This window comes from Oncorhynchus mykiss, chromosome 18 (assembly GCF_013265735.2).
Source record: "Oncorhynchus mykiss isolate Arlee chromosome 18, USDA_OmykA_1.1, whole genome shotgun sequence".
Classification (NCBI taxonomy): domain Eukaryota; kingdom Metazoa; phylum Chordata; class Actinopteri; order Salmoniformes; family Salmonidae; genus Oncorhynchus; species Oncorhynchus mykiss.
This window is the reverse complement of record NC_048582.1, coordinates 20,890,495-20,906,368: the sequence shown is the minus strand read 5'-3', so window position 1 is coordinate 20,906,368 and position 15,874 is coordinate 20,890,495. Positions and strand designations below refer to the sequence as shown.

At 42.3% G+C, this 15,874-nt stretch overlaps 1 protein-coding gene and 1 pseudogene across 4 annotated transcripts in view; one reads left to right on the top strand and one right to left on the bottom strand.

Annotated features, from left to right (window-relative positions):
• Positions 1 to 5,867, top strand: part of LOC110495804 (sodium-driven chloride bicarbonate exchanger) — a 46,885-nt gene extending 41,018 nt beyond the window's left edge. For 3 of the 4 annotated variants that reach the window (XM_021571244.2, XM_021571242.2, XM_036952254.1), the window contains 8 exons: positions 506 to 619; positions 701 to 862; positions 1,240 to 1,491; positions 1,648 to 1,890; positions 2,115 to 2,237; positions 2,376 to 2,443; positions 2,741 to 2,854; positions 3,652 to 5,867. In XM_021571244.2, the coding sequence (XP_021426919.2) occupies positions 506 to 619; positions 701 to 862; positions 1,240 to 1,491; positions 1,648 to 1,890; positions 2,115 to 2,237; positions 2,376 to 2,443; positions 2,741 to 2,854; positions 3,652 to 3,712 (1,137 nt within the window). In that variant the 3' untranslated portion in view covers positions 3,713 to 5,867. Of the gene's footprint in view, positions 1 to 505; positions 620 to 700; positions 863 to 1,239; positions 1,492 to 1,647; positions 1,891 to 2,114; positions 2,238 to 2,375; positions 2,444 to 2,740; positions 2,855 to 3,120; positions 3,160 to 3,651 lie in introns of all 4 variants that reach the window. The other variant, XM_036952253.1, reaches the window with a different exon arrangement.
• Positions 5,868 to 6,261: 394 nt separating this feature from the next.
• On the bottom strand, positions 6,262 to 15,660 carry LOC118941068 (annotated as a pseudogene).
• Between the last annotated feature and the right edge of the window lie 214 nt (positions 15,661 to 15,874).

The following is a 15,874-nucleotide window of genomic DNA, read 5'->3' as shown; positions in this document are numbered from 1 at the left end:
GCTTCCTGAGTGCAAGGAATGTGGACCGGTAGCCACATGTGCAGGGATTTCAATGATATTTGATTGATTGATGCTTGTCCCTTAATCGCTCAGACTTTGGTGGATGTATCAGTGTTCAACCGCCTACAGGTGCCTCATTGTGTGAAAAAATATGATCATCTACCCATTCTGTTTCAATCATATGGCAATGAGTGCTGTTGTGTGCTGCAGGAGTAAGAATGGATTTTCCGGTATACTGATGCCCCCTTGTGGCATCTGAGATCCTACACTTATTGCACTTTATTATTATTAGGATGAATTGCCTTTATTTAACCAGGTAAGTCATTGAGAACACATTGTCTTTTACAACAACGACCTGAACAAGATGGATGTGAGACACCGTGCCGCCAAGCAGACAAGTGAAGATGGTGCAGACCCTTCACTTGTATTCAAATGACACTGAGCACTCAGAGATTCGCCATAAGCTCAGTTCCTAGATTGACTGTGAGTTCCTCTTGCTCTTCAGGTGAGGGCCCAGATCAGTGACTTTGCTGTTTTCATCACCATCCTCACCATGGTCTTAGTGGACTACGCCCTAGGAATCCCCTCACCCAAACTGCAGGTCCCCGACAAGTTCAAGGTGAGTACACACACACACACACACACACACACACGTGCGCACACACACACGGATCATGATCATGTTCACTCCCTCCCACAGCCAACCAGAGACGACCGTGGTTGGATCGTGAACCCAATAGGACGCAACCCGTGGTGGACCACCATAATCGCGGTCCTCCCTGCGCTGCTCTGCACCATCCTTATCTTCATGGACCAACAGATCACGGCTGTTATCATCAACAGGAAGGAGCACAAACTGAAGGTGATGGCTGCCAATTCAAGCCATTCTACTGTCAGCTTTTAGTGCTGTATGATGGTAAAAAGAAATGATCACAGCTAAAGTGTGAAATTGAAAATGTAACAGATCATTATTACAATATAATTAACAGTCAAAGCCCTAAAAGCTGATTTCTATTTTGGGGTTTTGACCAAACATGTTTTGGGGAATGTTTCATTTCTGTCCCATTTTGCTATGGCTGCTATGGTAAACTAAAGCTTTGCATACTGTTCCTCATTTCTCCATAACTAAAGAGCTGAACAGTATATCTCCTTATTGTTCATGTATTGTAGACTATGTATACTGCCTGCATCTCTGCTGTGTGGATGCCATAACCCCATATCTCTGGTTCCCATCAACAGAAGGGCTGTGGCTACCACCTGGACCTGTTTGTGGTGGGGGTGATGCTAGGGGTGTGTTCTGTGATGGGCCTGCCCTGGTTCGTGGCGGCCACCGTGCTCTCCATCTCCCACGTCAACAGCCTGAAGCTGGAGTCAGAGTGCTCGGCCCCCGGGGAACAGCCCAAGTTCCTGGGGATCAGAGAGCAGCGCTTCACCGGCCTCATGATCTTCCTGCTCATGGGCTGCTCCGTCTTCATGACCTCTGTCCTCAAGGTGAGGGAGGTCCGAGGTCAAGACCTCAGATCTACACGAGATCAATTACAACACACACACTAACACTTTAGCAGTCACGCACACAAGTGCATGAGCATGGTCCCACGCATACATAACTGTTGAAGACTAAATGGAGCGCTGCCTGTCTCTTTCCAGTTTATCCCCATGCCTGTACTGTATGGAGTGTTCTTGTACATGGGAGCGTCCTCACTGAGAGGTATCCAGTTCTTTGACCGTCTCAAGCTGTTTGGCATGCCGGCCAAGCACCAGCCAGACTTCATTTACCTGAGACACGTCCCCCTGAGGAAGGTCCACCTCTTCACCATCATCCAGCTCAGCTGCCTGGTCCTGCTGTGGGTCATCAAGACCTCAAATTATGCCATCGTCTTCCCCATGATGGTAACGTGTGTGTAGGGTGGGCGTGTTGCTGGGGGGGGGGGGGGGTCTGTGTGCGTGCATGAGAAAGAGATGTCATGTCTGTAAGTTAGCATTTATTAAACTTTTATATTTAATTCGGTATTCACCTTCAGCTTTACGTACAGTAGGTACAGCACGTGTCGATGTCATTCACAACACTTAGTTGACGGGAGGAGAATGTGAGGAGAATTGCTTCTCATCTCTAGGTGTTGGCTCTGGTGTTCATCCGTAAGCTTCTGGACTTCATGTTCACCAAGAAGGAGCTGAGCTGGCTGGACGACCTGATGCCTGAGTGGAAGAAGAAGAAACTAGAGGAAGGAGAAGAAGAGGTATACAGTACTTGGCGCTCTTAAACATCTTGAAGACATACAGATATGTTGGCACATTATGACTCTATCAGTCATCTGGGCTTGTGGTGCAATAGTGTGTGATTTTAACAGTCACTTTCTTCATTTCTTTCTCTCCAGGAGGAGCCCAGTATTATAGTGGAGGAGGAGGAGGGGATAGTCAATTTGCCACTGGAAGGAAATTACAAGTAAGTCCAACTAACAAAACATCCAGAGACTGTGGGCACTAAAAGGTTAGTTTAAAAAAAAACCTGGTACAGGTTTTGGTGACTAACTGTAGAGGGCCATGTTGCGCATGAGTTTTGTCAATTGTTCTGCCAATACCGCGGCACAACCACACCTTTTTTTTAGTGGCAGCAACAGAAACCACGATTACAGCTAATTCAAGATCGGGGCCTATAATCATCAACACATTTCAGAGGATGTCTTGACCATGAGAACATGCAGCGACTGACAGAGCACCCTTGGTTTTTTGTGTCCTGTAGGAGCGATCCCGCGACGGTGAACATTTCCGACGAGATGTCCAAAGGCTCCTTCGGGAACGTGTGGAACAGTATTAGTCCCAGTGACAGCGCCAAGAAGGACCCAAGCTCCAAAAGGTTTGGAATGTCCACCAATCAATATAAACGTTTCACCAAAAATGTCATTTAATCTATTTATTGGACCTATATATTAGCCGTAAGCCATTTACCTGTCCAATCAACTACTTTCCTGTTTTCCAATTGTTCATGGTGTGAATACTGCAAAACATATTTCATGTGGATATTAATGTACACATCAAAAGATGGATTTTGTCCCGCCCTTCGCAGTAGAGATATAGATGGTCATTAACTTCTATCCTTTCTCATTCCATTCCCATCATAAGCTCCCCTTCCTAACCTCTCAGAAGCTCATTATCCCAAAGGCAAGTGGCTCCCAATCCTCCGTGGCATGGTGTTACGTATCTTGTATGATGTGGAGGTGACAATATGAACGTGATGGTCTTTTGTCGTGCACGCGTGCCTGTAGTTTGAATGTGGGACTTCAGTCTTAAGTACCCTGGAGCGACCTGTTATCTCTTGACCCATAAAGATCCAAAGTTAAAAAAAACACCAACTCAAACCTGGCACTCAGTTGTAAACAAATGTCCCACGGTGTCTGTTTGTTTTGAATGTTTCATGCTCACTGGTTTGGGGAATGTGAATGCATGCGTATGGTGGAGGCACGCACTGCACGCACACACGCAGCATGCTCTGGTGTGGTTTGCCTCTGGACAACTGCATGTTTAGGGTGGTTATGCATCGTGGTAATATCACCCCAAGTCAATGGATTGCGTGACACTTCTGCCATGCAGGGCTCCAATACATAATGTGTCTCCTCTAATGCTGTTTGTGACACGTAGCCTTTTGTTTTCCAGCGGTTGCGAGAGAGGACATAAGAGGAAGGACTCAAAGTTGGACAGGGAGACGAGTTTGTGATCCATACCGGCTTCGTCACCGCTCTGCGGAAAATAACTCATCTGACGTGCCACACTCGACCACCTCTGAACTGTGCTGCACCATGCGTTCTCGTCATGTAAGACTGTGTGTGTGTGTGTGTGTGTGTGTGTGTGTGCAACTCATGTAAATCTTTTAGAAACAGTGTTACCCTATGGAGGAACCAACAAACATTAACTGTGATTATTTTCTATGTATGTCAATGTATGGTGATACCAGAAACAGAGGAAGCAAGGAATTCATATTATTATGTGTATCTACCCGTGGGCCAATTTATTACATATGTAGGATCTTAATTTGAGAAAGTTTTGTACAGTAGGAAAATAATCCTGAAGTAACATGAAATGTGTGGATTATAATTAATGGAAATTTTTGTAAGGGCTGAACATATTTTCATAAGGTAAAATCAAGTCTGAAATTTTTTGGTGAAAATTACAAAACTTCAGAAGCCTTTTTAAACCGTAAATACACTACATGTTTTACAAGTATTTCTGCAACAGGGTGATCAAATTAAGATCCTACATCTGTGTCAACCAAATGGTTTTTAAAGAAACTTTACTTTTTAACGGAATCGTTTGTATTTTGTATGTTTTTTTTCTATTTTTTCAACATAGTAATCCTTAAAAAATATATATATATTACAATATACAATGAAAATCTTGTTCATGGAATAAGCAATGTGTGTTTTGTTTTGTAATTTGACATCACTATCGGGTCTGTGCACTTAACGATACGAAAACAGTATACTGTATATGTATCAAATTAAAGTGTTAAATGTACCATTTTTTTTTTGAAAGCTCATTTGTAAAATTTTCGCTGACATTTTCCTGAAGATTTGTTGATAGTATTTTTCTCCATTACAGTGTGGAGGCAGGTCAGTGTTATATTTCAGGCATTGGGGACCATTACATTCCAGTTAGCATAGCAGCATAGCCCTGCCATTCTATACCTATTGGGAATGTGATTCCTATAGGGTTTTAACCATAGACTAACAAAGAACATCTTGTAGTAATTTATAGGATCTCTGGTTTTAACGATCAAATTGTCTCTGAAAGTCTTTAGATGACCGTGTAGAGATACAGAGTCTTCAGAAAGTATTCACACCGCTTGACTTTCCCCACATTCTGTTGTTACAGCCTGAATTCAATATGAATAAACATTTTTTTTTTTAAGGTCACTGGCCTACACACAATACCCCATAATGTCAAAGTGGAATTATGTTTTTTGAAATTAACAAATGAATTCAAATGAAAAGCTCAAATGTATTGACTCAGGGAGTCGAATACTTATCTAATAAAGATATATTCCTGTTTTTTTTTCTTAATTTTTACAGATGTTAGAATTTTATTCCAATTTGACAGAGTATTTTGCATAGCCCTTTGACCATTTTTTTTTTTTTTTACAATTAAATCAATTTTAATCCCACTTTGTAACACAAAATGTGGAAAAAGTCAAGGGGTGTGAATACTTTCTGAAGGCACAGTACGTGTACATGTGTGTTCCACGGGCATACAAATGTGTTTTACCGGCATACTGTTCCAGTCACCCTGTCGGTACGTTATGTGATATCTTCTCCTGCATTCCAGTTTGTTTGACACCTACAAAGTGATGTTGTGTTCTGATTCTGAACTACCAGTAACTGTATTTAAACGCCTGCACAAAGGTGAATCAAACTTAGCTGTGTCTTTCTACAGGCTGTTGTGGTTAATTGATAGAAATGCAATAATAGCTTTGTGAGAAAGGGCAAAATGTAATAAAGTGAAGACTCTTAACGATGTACTATACATAGTATATTTTATTCATGTTTAAAGTGTTACTAATATGTTTCTAAAAACTTTGAATTGGGGTAAGTGAAGACTTGTGGTTTTTATGTTGTCGACGTCTCTCCCATTGTACTGTGTTGTGATGGACTTTACTTATTAAAGAAATAATAATGGGTCAATATCAAATTTTGGCCACTTGTAGAAATCTGCCTTAAAATGTAGTATTGATAGCTGAGAAGACAAGTTTATGTTTCAGAATTTATCGACTCATCTGTGTAAAATGATCAATTCAGATATTTGTTGTTCTATTATAAATGTGATTTGTTATACGAGAGAAAGAGAAATGTACGAAACAATAAAGTGACTCAAGCATCCTTTCATTTGGTGAACGTTCATATCTTGGCCATCCACTTCTGTTCGAGATGAAATGATACCAACACTCATTAACCGCTAACACATCACAGTTCGAAACCAAATCGCCAATGACATTACCTCCTTTAAATCTGCTCCAATAACTTGCCTCATCTACAGTCTCAATAAAGGAACCGGGCCCCTATCCTTGGCCTTTGAGGAGCTGGGTGTCCTCTGCCTTTGGGGCGAGGTACAGGCTGGAGTTGTCAGCCCATATCTCACCCGCACCCACTGGGATGTACCAGAGCGATTAGTGTTAAGTGCTTTGATCAAGGGCACATCGGCAGATTTTTCAACTAGTTGACCCAGGGATTCAAACCAGCAACCTTTCGTTTTTTGGCCCAACGCTCTTAACCCCTAGGCTGCCTTCTGTGTTCTCTGGTAGATGGCTTTGATGTGTTGGTTGTGCTCCACCAGGGCCTTTCTGAACAGCAGCACACGACACTCCAGGAACATGACCACGCCGTTCCACAGGCCTTGGTGTAGAAGAAACAGGCCTTCTCCCACTCAGACAGACGGGCATACCTAGGCCGAACGACACACACACACACACACACACACACACACAGAGCAGGGTGGACTAGAGTATAGCTTCGGGCTGCATTTTGAAATCCACAACATTGTAGAAAGTTCAGCTAGAAATATGTTATGTAGAACAGAAATGCCTCTCTGGCATGTACAGAAAATAATCATGTGGGCTCTATCCATAACATTTCTATCAGTCCACTCACCACAGAGCCAGAGCAAAGTAGAGGTTCATCATTAGACTCTTGTCGGCCACCAGGTTAGGGTCTGACTGGGACTCCTCCGCAAAGGTGTAGCACTCCTCAAACGGATGGAAGGCAAAGCCTGGAACACACACCATGAGACCCAGCCTATGGTAGTGGTCCTCTGTAGTTCAGTTAGTAGAGCATGGAGCTTGGAATGTCGGTTCGATTCCCGGGTCATTTTTCAGTCTACAAATTATTTGTAATTACTGTATGTTTCCGGTCCCCTGACCATCCGCTCAACAACAAAAACATTGTTCCGCGGTGTTTGAGATTTCCACTGACCGACCAAACCCATTTTCCCTGTTTTTCTGTAAAAAACAGAGAAGCAGAGTAAACAAGCACCTTGTTCTCCTCTGCACTCTTCTGGGCTGAGTTCATCTCCATAGTGATGGCCAGCGATGCTCTCCTCATGCAGCCAATCTGTCACATGTACGACAGACAGCAGATCTGCTCGTGGAGGAAAACCAGCTTCTCTCTTTGGACATGACAACAACAATAACACCTAAACAACAAAACCTTTAAAAAGTGGCGCATGCACACGATTGTAAGATCCATTCAATTGCTTGTGGAGCGCCTCCATCACCACTGTGCTAGAGTTTATTTTTATAAAGCTTTTTACTGTTTGAGTTGAATGCAGATAAATGATGAAATTGTCGGTTGTGGTATGTTTTGTCGTCAATAAATGGAAAATAGTTGATATTAAAGTGCTTGCAATATATAAAATATCTATATATATTAATTTGTTTACAGTTTTTTTCGATTGCTAAACGACAGTGGACACAACTGGAGTCACATGTGCAAAACTCTAACTACAGTCTGCACAGCAACAGTTCATGCGGACCAAACTCTAGTTCGTTTTTCATTGCTTGAACACAGTTTTCAAAACTCTACACACTTATCCCATGACTTTAACCACAACCTGCACAACACTGTGGATTTACAGCACTTTGTTCAAATGCTAACACACTGCTGTCAAAACTGTGAACCACACATTCAAAACGGAATAGATTTCAGCCTTGAGCCTTTCAAACACTGCTGATTGCAATTTCAGCTGAAAGGCTAAGCAGGTGTCTTGTTTTAGACTTGTTAGTGAACACACACACATATTACAGTATATATAGGTAGAGCTCAGAAAGACTCATTTTGGAAATGGAACAAGGAAGATGGGTTCGTGGAGGGAGAAGGGTGGCAGGGAGAGGGCGGATGTGTGGAGGAAGACAAAGAAGACAAAGAGCTGTTATTTCAGATTAAATAAGGGCTACACTTATAGACCATGTCGTGAACCATGGTCTCTCATTGTTGTCAACAATGCAATAAAACTGCGGGAGATTCAAGATAGAGTGCTGGCTGATAATGATATATTTGAAAATGTTAATTCTGTCAGCACAACAACTATTGCTCGAGTCCTAAAGAAACACCAAGTTACAATGAAACAGTTATACACTGTACCGTTCGAGAGAAACAGTGAACGGGTAAAAGAGCAAAGATACCAATATGTCCAGGTAAGACGTCTGAGGTTACGTACACAGCTATACAAAACATTTACAGTAAAAAAAAAACACTAGCATTTCTACAGTAAAACTGTGCACTTACTGTTTTTCAGAGAGTAATGGAGGTGGAAGCACTGGAAAGACCACATTCATTTGTATTTATCGATGAAGCTGGATTTAACCTTGCCAAAACACGACGCAGAGGAAGGAATGTTACAGGTCAAAGGGCCACTGTGGAGGTTCCAGGCCAAAGGGGGGGGGAAATATCACCATGTGTGCTGCAATGGCCAATGATGGTTTGCTTCTCAATACACCACTCATTGGCCCATACAACACAGAAAGGCTTATAGCTTTCCTAGAACACCTCTATGCTCAGCTAGTGCCAGCAGAACAGGGGGAGCCAGTAAGAAACCCCCAAGTTTTTGTCATAGTTTGCGATAACGTTGCTTTTCACCACTCTGCAGCTGTCACAGATTGGTTTGCAGCACATCACAGATTTATGGTTTTGTACCTGCCTGCATATTCACCCTTCCTCAACCCAATAGAGGAGTTTTTCTCTGCCTGGAGGTGGAAAGTGTTTGGTCACCACCCACATGACCAAATGTCTCTTTTGGAAGCCATGCGTGCCGGATGTGAGGACACGAGTCCCGAGGACTGCCAGGGATGGATAAGGCACTCCAGAAGGTTCTTCCCCAGGTGCATGGCAAGAGAAAACATTAGATGTGATGTTGAAGAAAACCTGTGGCCTGATGCTAGAGTGAGGCAGGATTAGCCCCTCAATTATTTGTTCGAATTACAGTATGTACTTTTAGTTTCTACCTTTTTTTTCTCATTACTGTAATTCCGTAAATTACTACAGACTATTGAAGCAAACTGCTAATTTTCATTTACCTTAAAGAATTGTCATGTTCTAAAAAATTTAATAAATCATGTGAAAGAATGTCACTCTTTTCTTTGAAGAAAATATTACTTTGTATGAAGTCACTGAAATTGTTCAAACTGTAAAGATGAAAAGTTTGTATTTTCTGTATTGGTGTTTGATGCTAGTGTTTTTACTCTCAGTGTGTTCTGAGTGACAGTGTGTGTTATCTCAGTGAGGGTTGTGCATAGTGTTTGGCTGCACTGAGCGTGTTTTGAGCCATGTGTTAAGAGTTGTGTTGCTTGGAATGAGTTTTGCAGGTGATGTGAACTGTTTAGCTCAGGTGACTGTTGGTAGTGCAGACTGTAGTTAGAGTTTTGCACATGTGACTCCAGTTGTGCCCACTGTTGTTTAGCAATCGAAAAAAAACTGTAATCTTTATAGGGGCATGTTGAACATAGAACACAACCAGGGCTGTCAACGTTCTTGGATCTGTAGCAGACTCTTCATCTTCTCACAGACATACTTCAGGGACATGGCCACGCGGTTCGTAGGGAGACGTCTGTTCAGGAGCCGTAGGGCGCTAGCAAACATGCTCTCAGCCTCCTCGATTTGGCCTGTGTTGTACAACACCTAAATGTACAATAAACGGTACACTTCAGTTTGAGAAAAGCGCTATTTTGTATAAATGCAAATCATTATTATCCTTTTAGATTATAAATAACATTTCAGTGAACTCTTACCTCCCCTCTGAGACGGAAAACACAGGCTCTCTCAAAGTTGTTGATTTTCACTTTGACTTTCGGGTCAGGAGTCTTAAAGGCTGGCTTGCCCATTTTCAGATTATCCTGTATGATCTTGGCTTTGTTAAAATAGGATAGGGCCTGTGAGAGAGAGAGAGTACTTCTGTATGAGCGTGAACAGATCAGAAAAAAGTGCAAAGGTGCCGTGGAAAATTGCAAGATTATGTTATAATGCTTGTAAGATTATATTATAATGCTTGTATCGCATTAGAATGGTTGTTTTATTCGACAGAATGGTATTCTGTTTACTATTGTGTGTGTTCCACTAAGGATGAGCCTCTATGAGATAGCACTGACAGAGGAGATTTACGATGTCTTTGGGTAATAAAGCCTAGGAGCATTCCAGATAACATGAGGTAATGTTATCGTGCTATACCGTACCAGGGTGAGACAGGTTCCAGTTTGGAGTAGGAGGGCCAGACATTGGTCTTTACAATGAGAACTGTTGACACAGCAGCAACTGTCTGCTATGTTTTATAGATATCTTTCATACAAATCTTAATCTTTGTGAACTGTTCCTAAAATCTGTGGTTCGTCAGTGTAAGTTGAGATGGGTGTATCTTGGCTATAAAACATCTTTGTACTTTTCTGGTGGTACTTTTCAATGGTTCATTAGAGATAGCGCATCATTGAAAGTCAAAAAGGCTATTGCAAAGCTTATTATTATTAAAGATGTAGTTTAAGTATAACTCTGACTGGTGTGTAGTTTGTAACTCTCCTCATTTGGTAAAGCAGAAATATGCCACCACAAAGTTCACACACACCTTGAGGTTGTTGGAGAGGTAGGCCGAGGCTGCGGCTGTCTCTAGCAGGTAATAAAAGGTTTTGAGCACGTCGCCCACGCCTGTGCAGTGGCGCACCATGGGGCACAGCACACACTCCGTCACCTGGACACACATACACTTCCTGGTTCTGTCCACTGTGGTGTTGTACTCATCTACCGTAGAATCTAGTTCAACAAGAACTCGTCCTCCTCACTGAGGCACGCAAACACACAAATACATTTGTTATGAAATCAGCCCACTTGTATTACTGGCCAGCTGATCTGGGACCAGGGGTAGAGTATAAAACCTTATCTGTTGGGAAGCAAAGTGCTGACCTGGTTCAGTTGAATAGACTCGGAGAGGTGGAGAGGAGAACAACGCCAACAGCACACATCAAATCAAACCTCAATGGTTACTTAGATCAGTTGGTTAGAGCGTCACTATTATCAATCTGCATGAGCGTGTGTGTGAAGTGTTTGGGCAAGCATGAGTGTTTGTGTTTGTCTCTCAGGGAGTGTTTGTGTGTGTTTCTCAGCTTGCGTGTGCTTCTCTAGCGGAGAGGTCAGTGGGCTCATCACTCACCCTTGGGGAGCCCCAGTGTATTTTGGCCCAGGAACAGGGCCTCCCCAGACTCTTGGATGTTGAGCAAACTCGGTTGGATCTCGATGAGGTTGTTCCCTATAGCCGCCTTGTGGCCGAAGATGAACTGGACGATGTCGCAGTCCCTGCAGCGGTGGACCTGTTTGAGGAAGTAACTGGCACAGAGTGAAAGTTTTCCTTGTCTGTGCTATTCAGAGATCTCACCTACCTTGACTAACAGGATATCATTGAGAAGGCAGACGTTCTGCCTCATCTTTGAGTCTAGGATCTTGGTGAGGAAGACACTCTCTCGCTCGGCTTAGCTCTTACAGTTCTGCACTGACCTGACTCCATCCTTTGCTGTTCTGCATACCACCTCAGCCAGAAGGCGGCACTTGCCATAGCCGATAGGCCCCTCGTAGATCAAAACATTGTTGTTGCCTCCAAGAAGTCCTTTAGCATGCTGGAGTACACTTCAATTTCTTTCTCTCGGCCTAGGAAGCATTTGAGCGCAACATATCATTCAAATCAATGTGATCTTCCACGATGAATGCATGTCATTCATAATCATCAATACTTGAGAAAACTCACCCAAAAGAGGATATCTCTCCTCTCTCTCAACGGACATAGGTGCTTTACCAATAGTTCTGGAGATGAGATTTTGTTTAATAAGTATGTATGTTCTTGTTACAATTGCAATTTGTCTCACTATGTAGCATTTCAATACAAGAAATCCACAACAATGCACTTAATTATCTAACATAACAATAGTACAGTGCTCGATATGAAAGTGAGTATGAGTCATGAGTTAATGGACTATAAATGATGTTGGTCACATCAGATCATCTGATGTTTATTGGTCATGAACTGATATAGGACTCCGGTGTTCTTGACTCCCTTCATGGCTTTCTTGGGCAACTCGTTAAAATAAAACGAAGGCAGTTTTGAGTAGTAGCAAGTCTCGACCAATCACTAACAGCGAAGGACAAAGTGGTAGAGTTCAAAGTTCGTAGGTTAAACTGGTAAAACGTATACAAAATCTGAACATAATAGTATGCGAGTTAAAATAATATAAAATGGGGCTACAACAAGTTATAGTAAGGTGGCAGTGGCAAAGCACAGTTCCACCTGAGAGTCCAAGAGGATGTCAAGGTGGATTGTACCTGTGTATTCATGCCTCACTGGATGTCCTACTACACCACAGAACACTGGACCTGTGGTTACTCCAACAGAGACTGTCCTGTTGGACAACATTGGACCTTTTGTTAACTAACTATACCACATATTGCACTCAAGTGTAATACAGCTGTAGGATCTTAATTTGAGCCAGTTTGCTAGAGCAGGAAAATAGTCCTGTAGCAACAGTAAATGTGAATTATTATGTGGATTGTAATTCATAGACATTTTTTGTAGGAGTTGATACATTTTTCATAAGGGAAAATCAAGTCTGAAATTTCTAAGTGGAAATTACACAGAAGCCTTTTTATACCTCAAATACACTACAAGTTTAACATGTCCTGCAACAGGGTGATCAAATTAAAATCCTACATCTGTAGCTTGATAAAAAGTAAAGGCATGTGGTCCTAGAATATTAGGCTGAAACGGGCCTTACTTGAGGTTGCGGATCTCTTTCTGGAAAAGGTCATGTAAGGCGTGGGCACTCTCATCCCCCCGCTTGTCCCCAGGGAGCCCAAACAGACAGAGGAAAGTACAGCCCTGCAACAAATTCCTTGTTATTTAAAAACATACAGTGGGTTTGACTGAAGAAGAAAGTATTGGTGAGTGCCCCCATTGTTTCTGATTCTTGTTAATTGTGTTTGTTGTTTTTCTCATTGCCACCGGGAACAGAGAACTGCTGGTGTCACGCCCTGGCCATAGAGAGGCTTTTATTCTCTATTTTGGTAAGGACAGGGTGTGACTAGGGTGGGCATTCTAGTTTCTTCATTTCTATGTTTTCTATTTCTTTGTTTTTGGCCGAGTGTGGTTCCCAATCAGAGGCAGCTGTCTATCGTTGTCTCTGATTGGGAATCATGCTTAGGCAGCCTTTTTCCCACCTGTGTTTTGTGGGTAGTTGTTTTCTGTATAGTTTATTTGCCTTACAGAACTGTTCGTTTTTCACTTTGTTATTTTGTTCGAGTGTTTTTGAGTAATAAAGAATCATGAACACTTACCATGCTGCATTTTGGTCCATGCCTTCCCATGACGAGCGTAACAGCTGGGGTGTATTCATTAGATCACACCGTACCAAAACGGTTTGCAACAAAGTGTTTCTTATTGTACAAGTTCAGGTTAGTCCCTCCCAGTTTCATCCTGTTTGCTTTCATTTGGTTCCTAGTGAATAAACCTCCAGGATTCCACCTTGAATAAAACACTAACTGACCTTGTCGAACATGAACACTTTGTTGACCCTCCTGTGGTGCTTGACTATTTGCTGACTGATGCCAATGGCATGGTGGATGGTCGTACACTGCTCCTGGTCACTTTCTCCTCCCTTGAACAGCATGTTGACAAACACTATGGTGGCCGGGCGCATCTCAGACAGTACCCCAGTGGCTAGTCGTCATCTAATGAGGGAGGAGAGGTCAGAATAGAAAACCATGCCAACGTTCCAGTGACCATACTAGCATGCTTATTAGAATGTTTGCTCAATGCATTTCTTAATTCTAGGTAAGTAGTAGTGTGGACATGAAAACAGAGCCTACATTTATACATTCAAACATACATGATTCTGATTTTGAAAAACAGGGTAGGTAGGTTCTTACGTTCTGCAAAACCGTTTTTCATGACGTACTTCCGTAAAGTTTTCTCAAGCTCGGCGTTTGGCATCAGTCGAGATGCTCTCCTCACACACTCTGTAGACCAAAAAAAGGACTGGTTAGGATGTTACAACATAACCGTGCAAGTAGAAATATCACAGGCTGATATCTATGATATCTAGCTAGTCTCTTTACTGTACCTCTTGTCACGTTTTCATGCTCTACAGACATTCCTATTGAATCCTGGTACTTCTCAACAGAAAAACTGGGCTCTCGCTTGATGTATCTCACCTGCATTGTATGACACTATTTACATACAGTCATCTAGCAACCCCCCGCCTACTTGAAACTGCATTTGTCATAGCTGTATCCATCTATCTATCCATCCATCCACCCCCCCCCCCCCCCCACCCCCCACACACACACACACCTTCACGGCTCTCTCGTTCTCTATGGGGTCAATGGCAATGTCGTCCCTCTCACATCTCACATAGTTCCCAGGCGTTAGGCCAATCACCACGAAGTACTGACTGATCTCGTCTCCTACGATCACCTTGGAGAGCTTCCCAGCAGATATACCTTGGGACAGCAGAGGATTAAGGGTATCATATTTGAGGTTCTAGTTGCCTATGAATTCAAGTGTAGCCGGATAATCAGGGCACAAATTCACAAAGCGTAGAGTACTGATCTAGGATCAGGTCCCCCTTATTCAAATCAAAATGAAATCAAATTGTATTGATACACATATTTAGCAGATGTTATTGCAGGTGCAGTGAAATGCAAGTGTTCCTTATGGTTTTAAAGGAAGAACTGATCCTAGATCTGCACTCTTTGTGAATACAGGCCCTGGTGTTATAGCACAAACATGTCTCTCGGCTTGTATGAGACTCAGACAAGCACCTATTTTAACTTTCAGCTGACAGCCCACTTCCATCTCCCGGACTCCACACTGGTCCTAGATGTTGAGGCTCCATTTGACCACCAGGGAGATTACTTCACTGAGCTGGACCCTCTCCACTGTCACTAGAGCCAAGATGGCATCGCCTGTGATTAAAATTTGTTTGGCCATGAGGAGTAGAATAGTACTGTAGCTAGGAATTGTGATCATGGTGAATCTTTGTCTTAAAACTGAGAGGGAAGCCTATTGTTACCTGCATAATTCAGAATATCTCCCCCAGCATCAAGGATATATGAAATACAGGCAACAAACATTGCTTGGTAATTATTTTTTTTAGACTAACTTAGTCTAAGTTAAGTTAACTAACGGTACATCAGGTTAGATTGATATTGTATTGCTTTAACTTAATGAAACCACAGCTAATTTACGACTGACTGTTTCCCCAATGTAGCTGTTGAGTGTGCTTGTGAACTCGTCTGCTCCATTGCCTTTCTTGCTACTCAAACTGAATTTCTCAGTCAGATTAGTGAAGCCTAAAAAATATACAAAATGGATTAGTTGACTTCTAGCTAGTGGGTTAGCAAACGTTAGCTAGCTAGCTTCTAAATGTAGATCGAAACGGGATTCCAGCTCATGTTAGCTAGCGAGATAGCTAATGTAGCTAGCTACTGAGATGAGCTTGTCTGATACATCCACGAAGAGAAGGACTCCATGAAACTCTGCGTAGGGGATTTTGTTAGTGAGGGTGCTGTAGACAACAAGACCAGGTACATGGGCAGCTATTTTGCTTATTTTATACGAGTTCTCTATCTCCCCCTCCCCCGTTATCCAACCCATTTTAGCTGTAGTTTAGGGGCATCATTACGAAGGGCTATATAAATACATTTTATTTTATTTGATCGTGTTTTTCCGTTGAGCGAATCCGAATGGTCGTTTTTTTCCGTGAACGTTCTAGAATTCAGCTGTTCACTACAAACTCTGGTTCACCAATTCAAAAAGAAGTAGGTATTATAAGTACTTTTTTATAACTAAAAACGACGTTACTTGAATG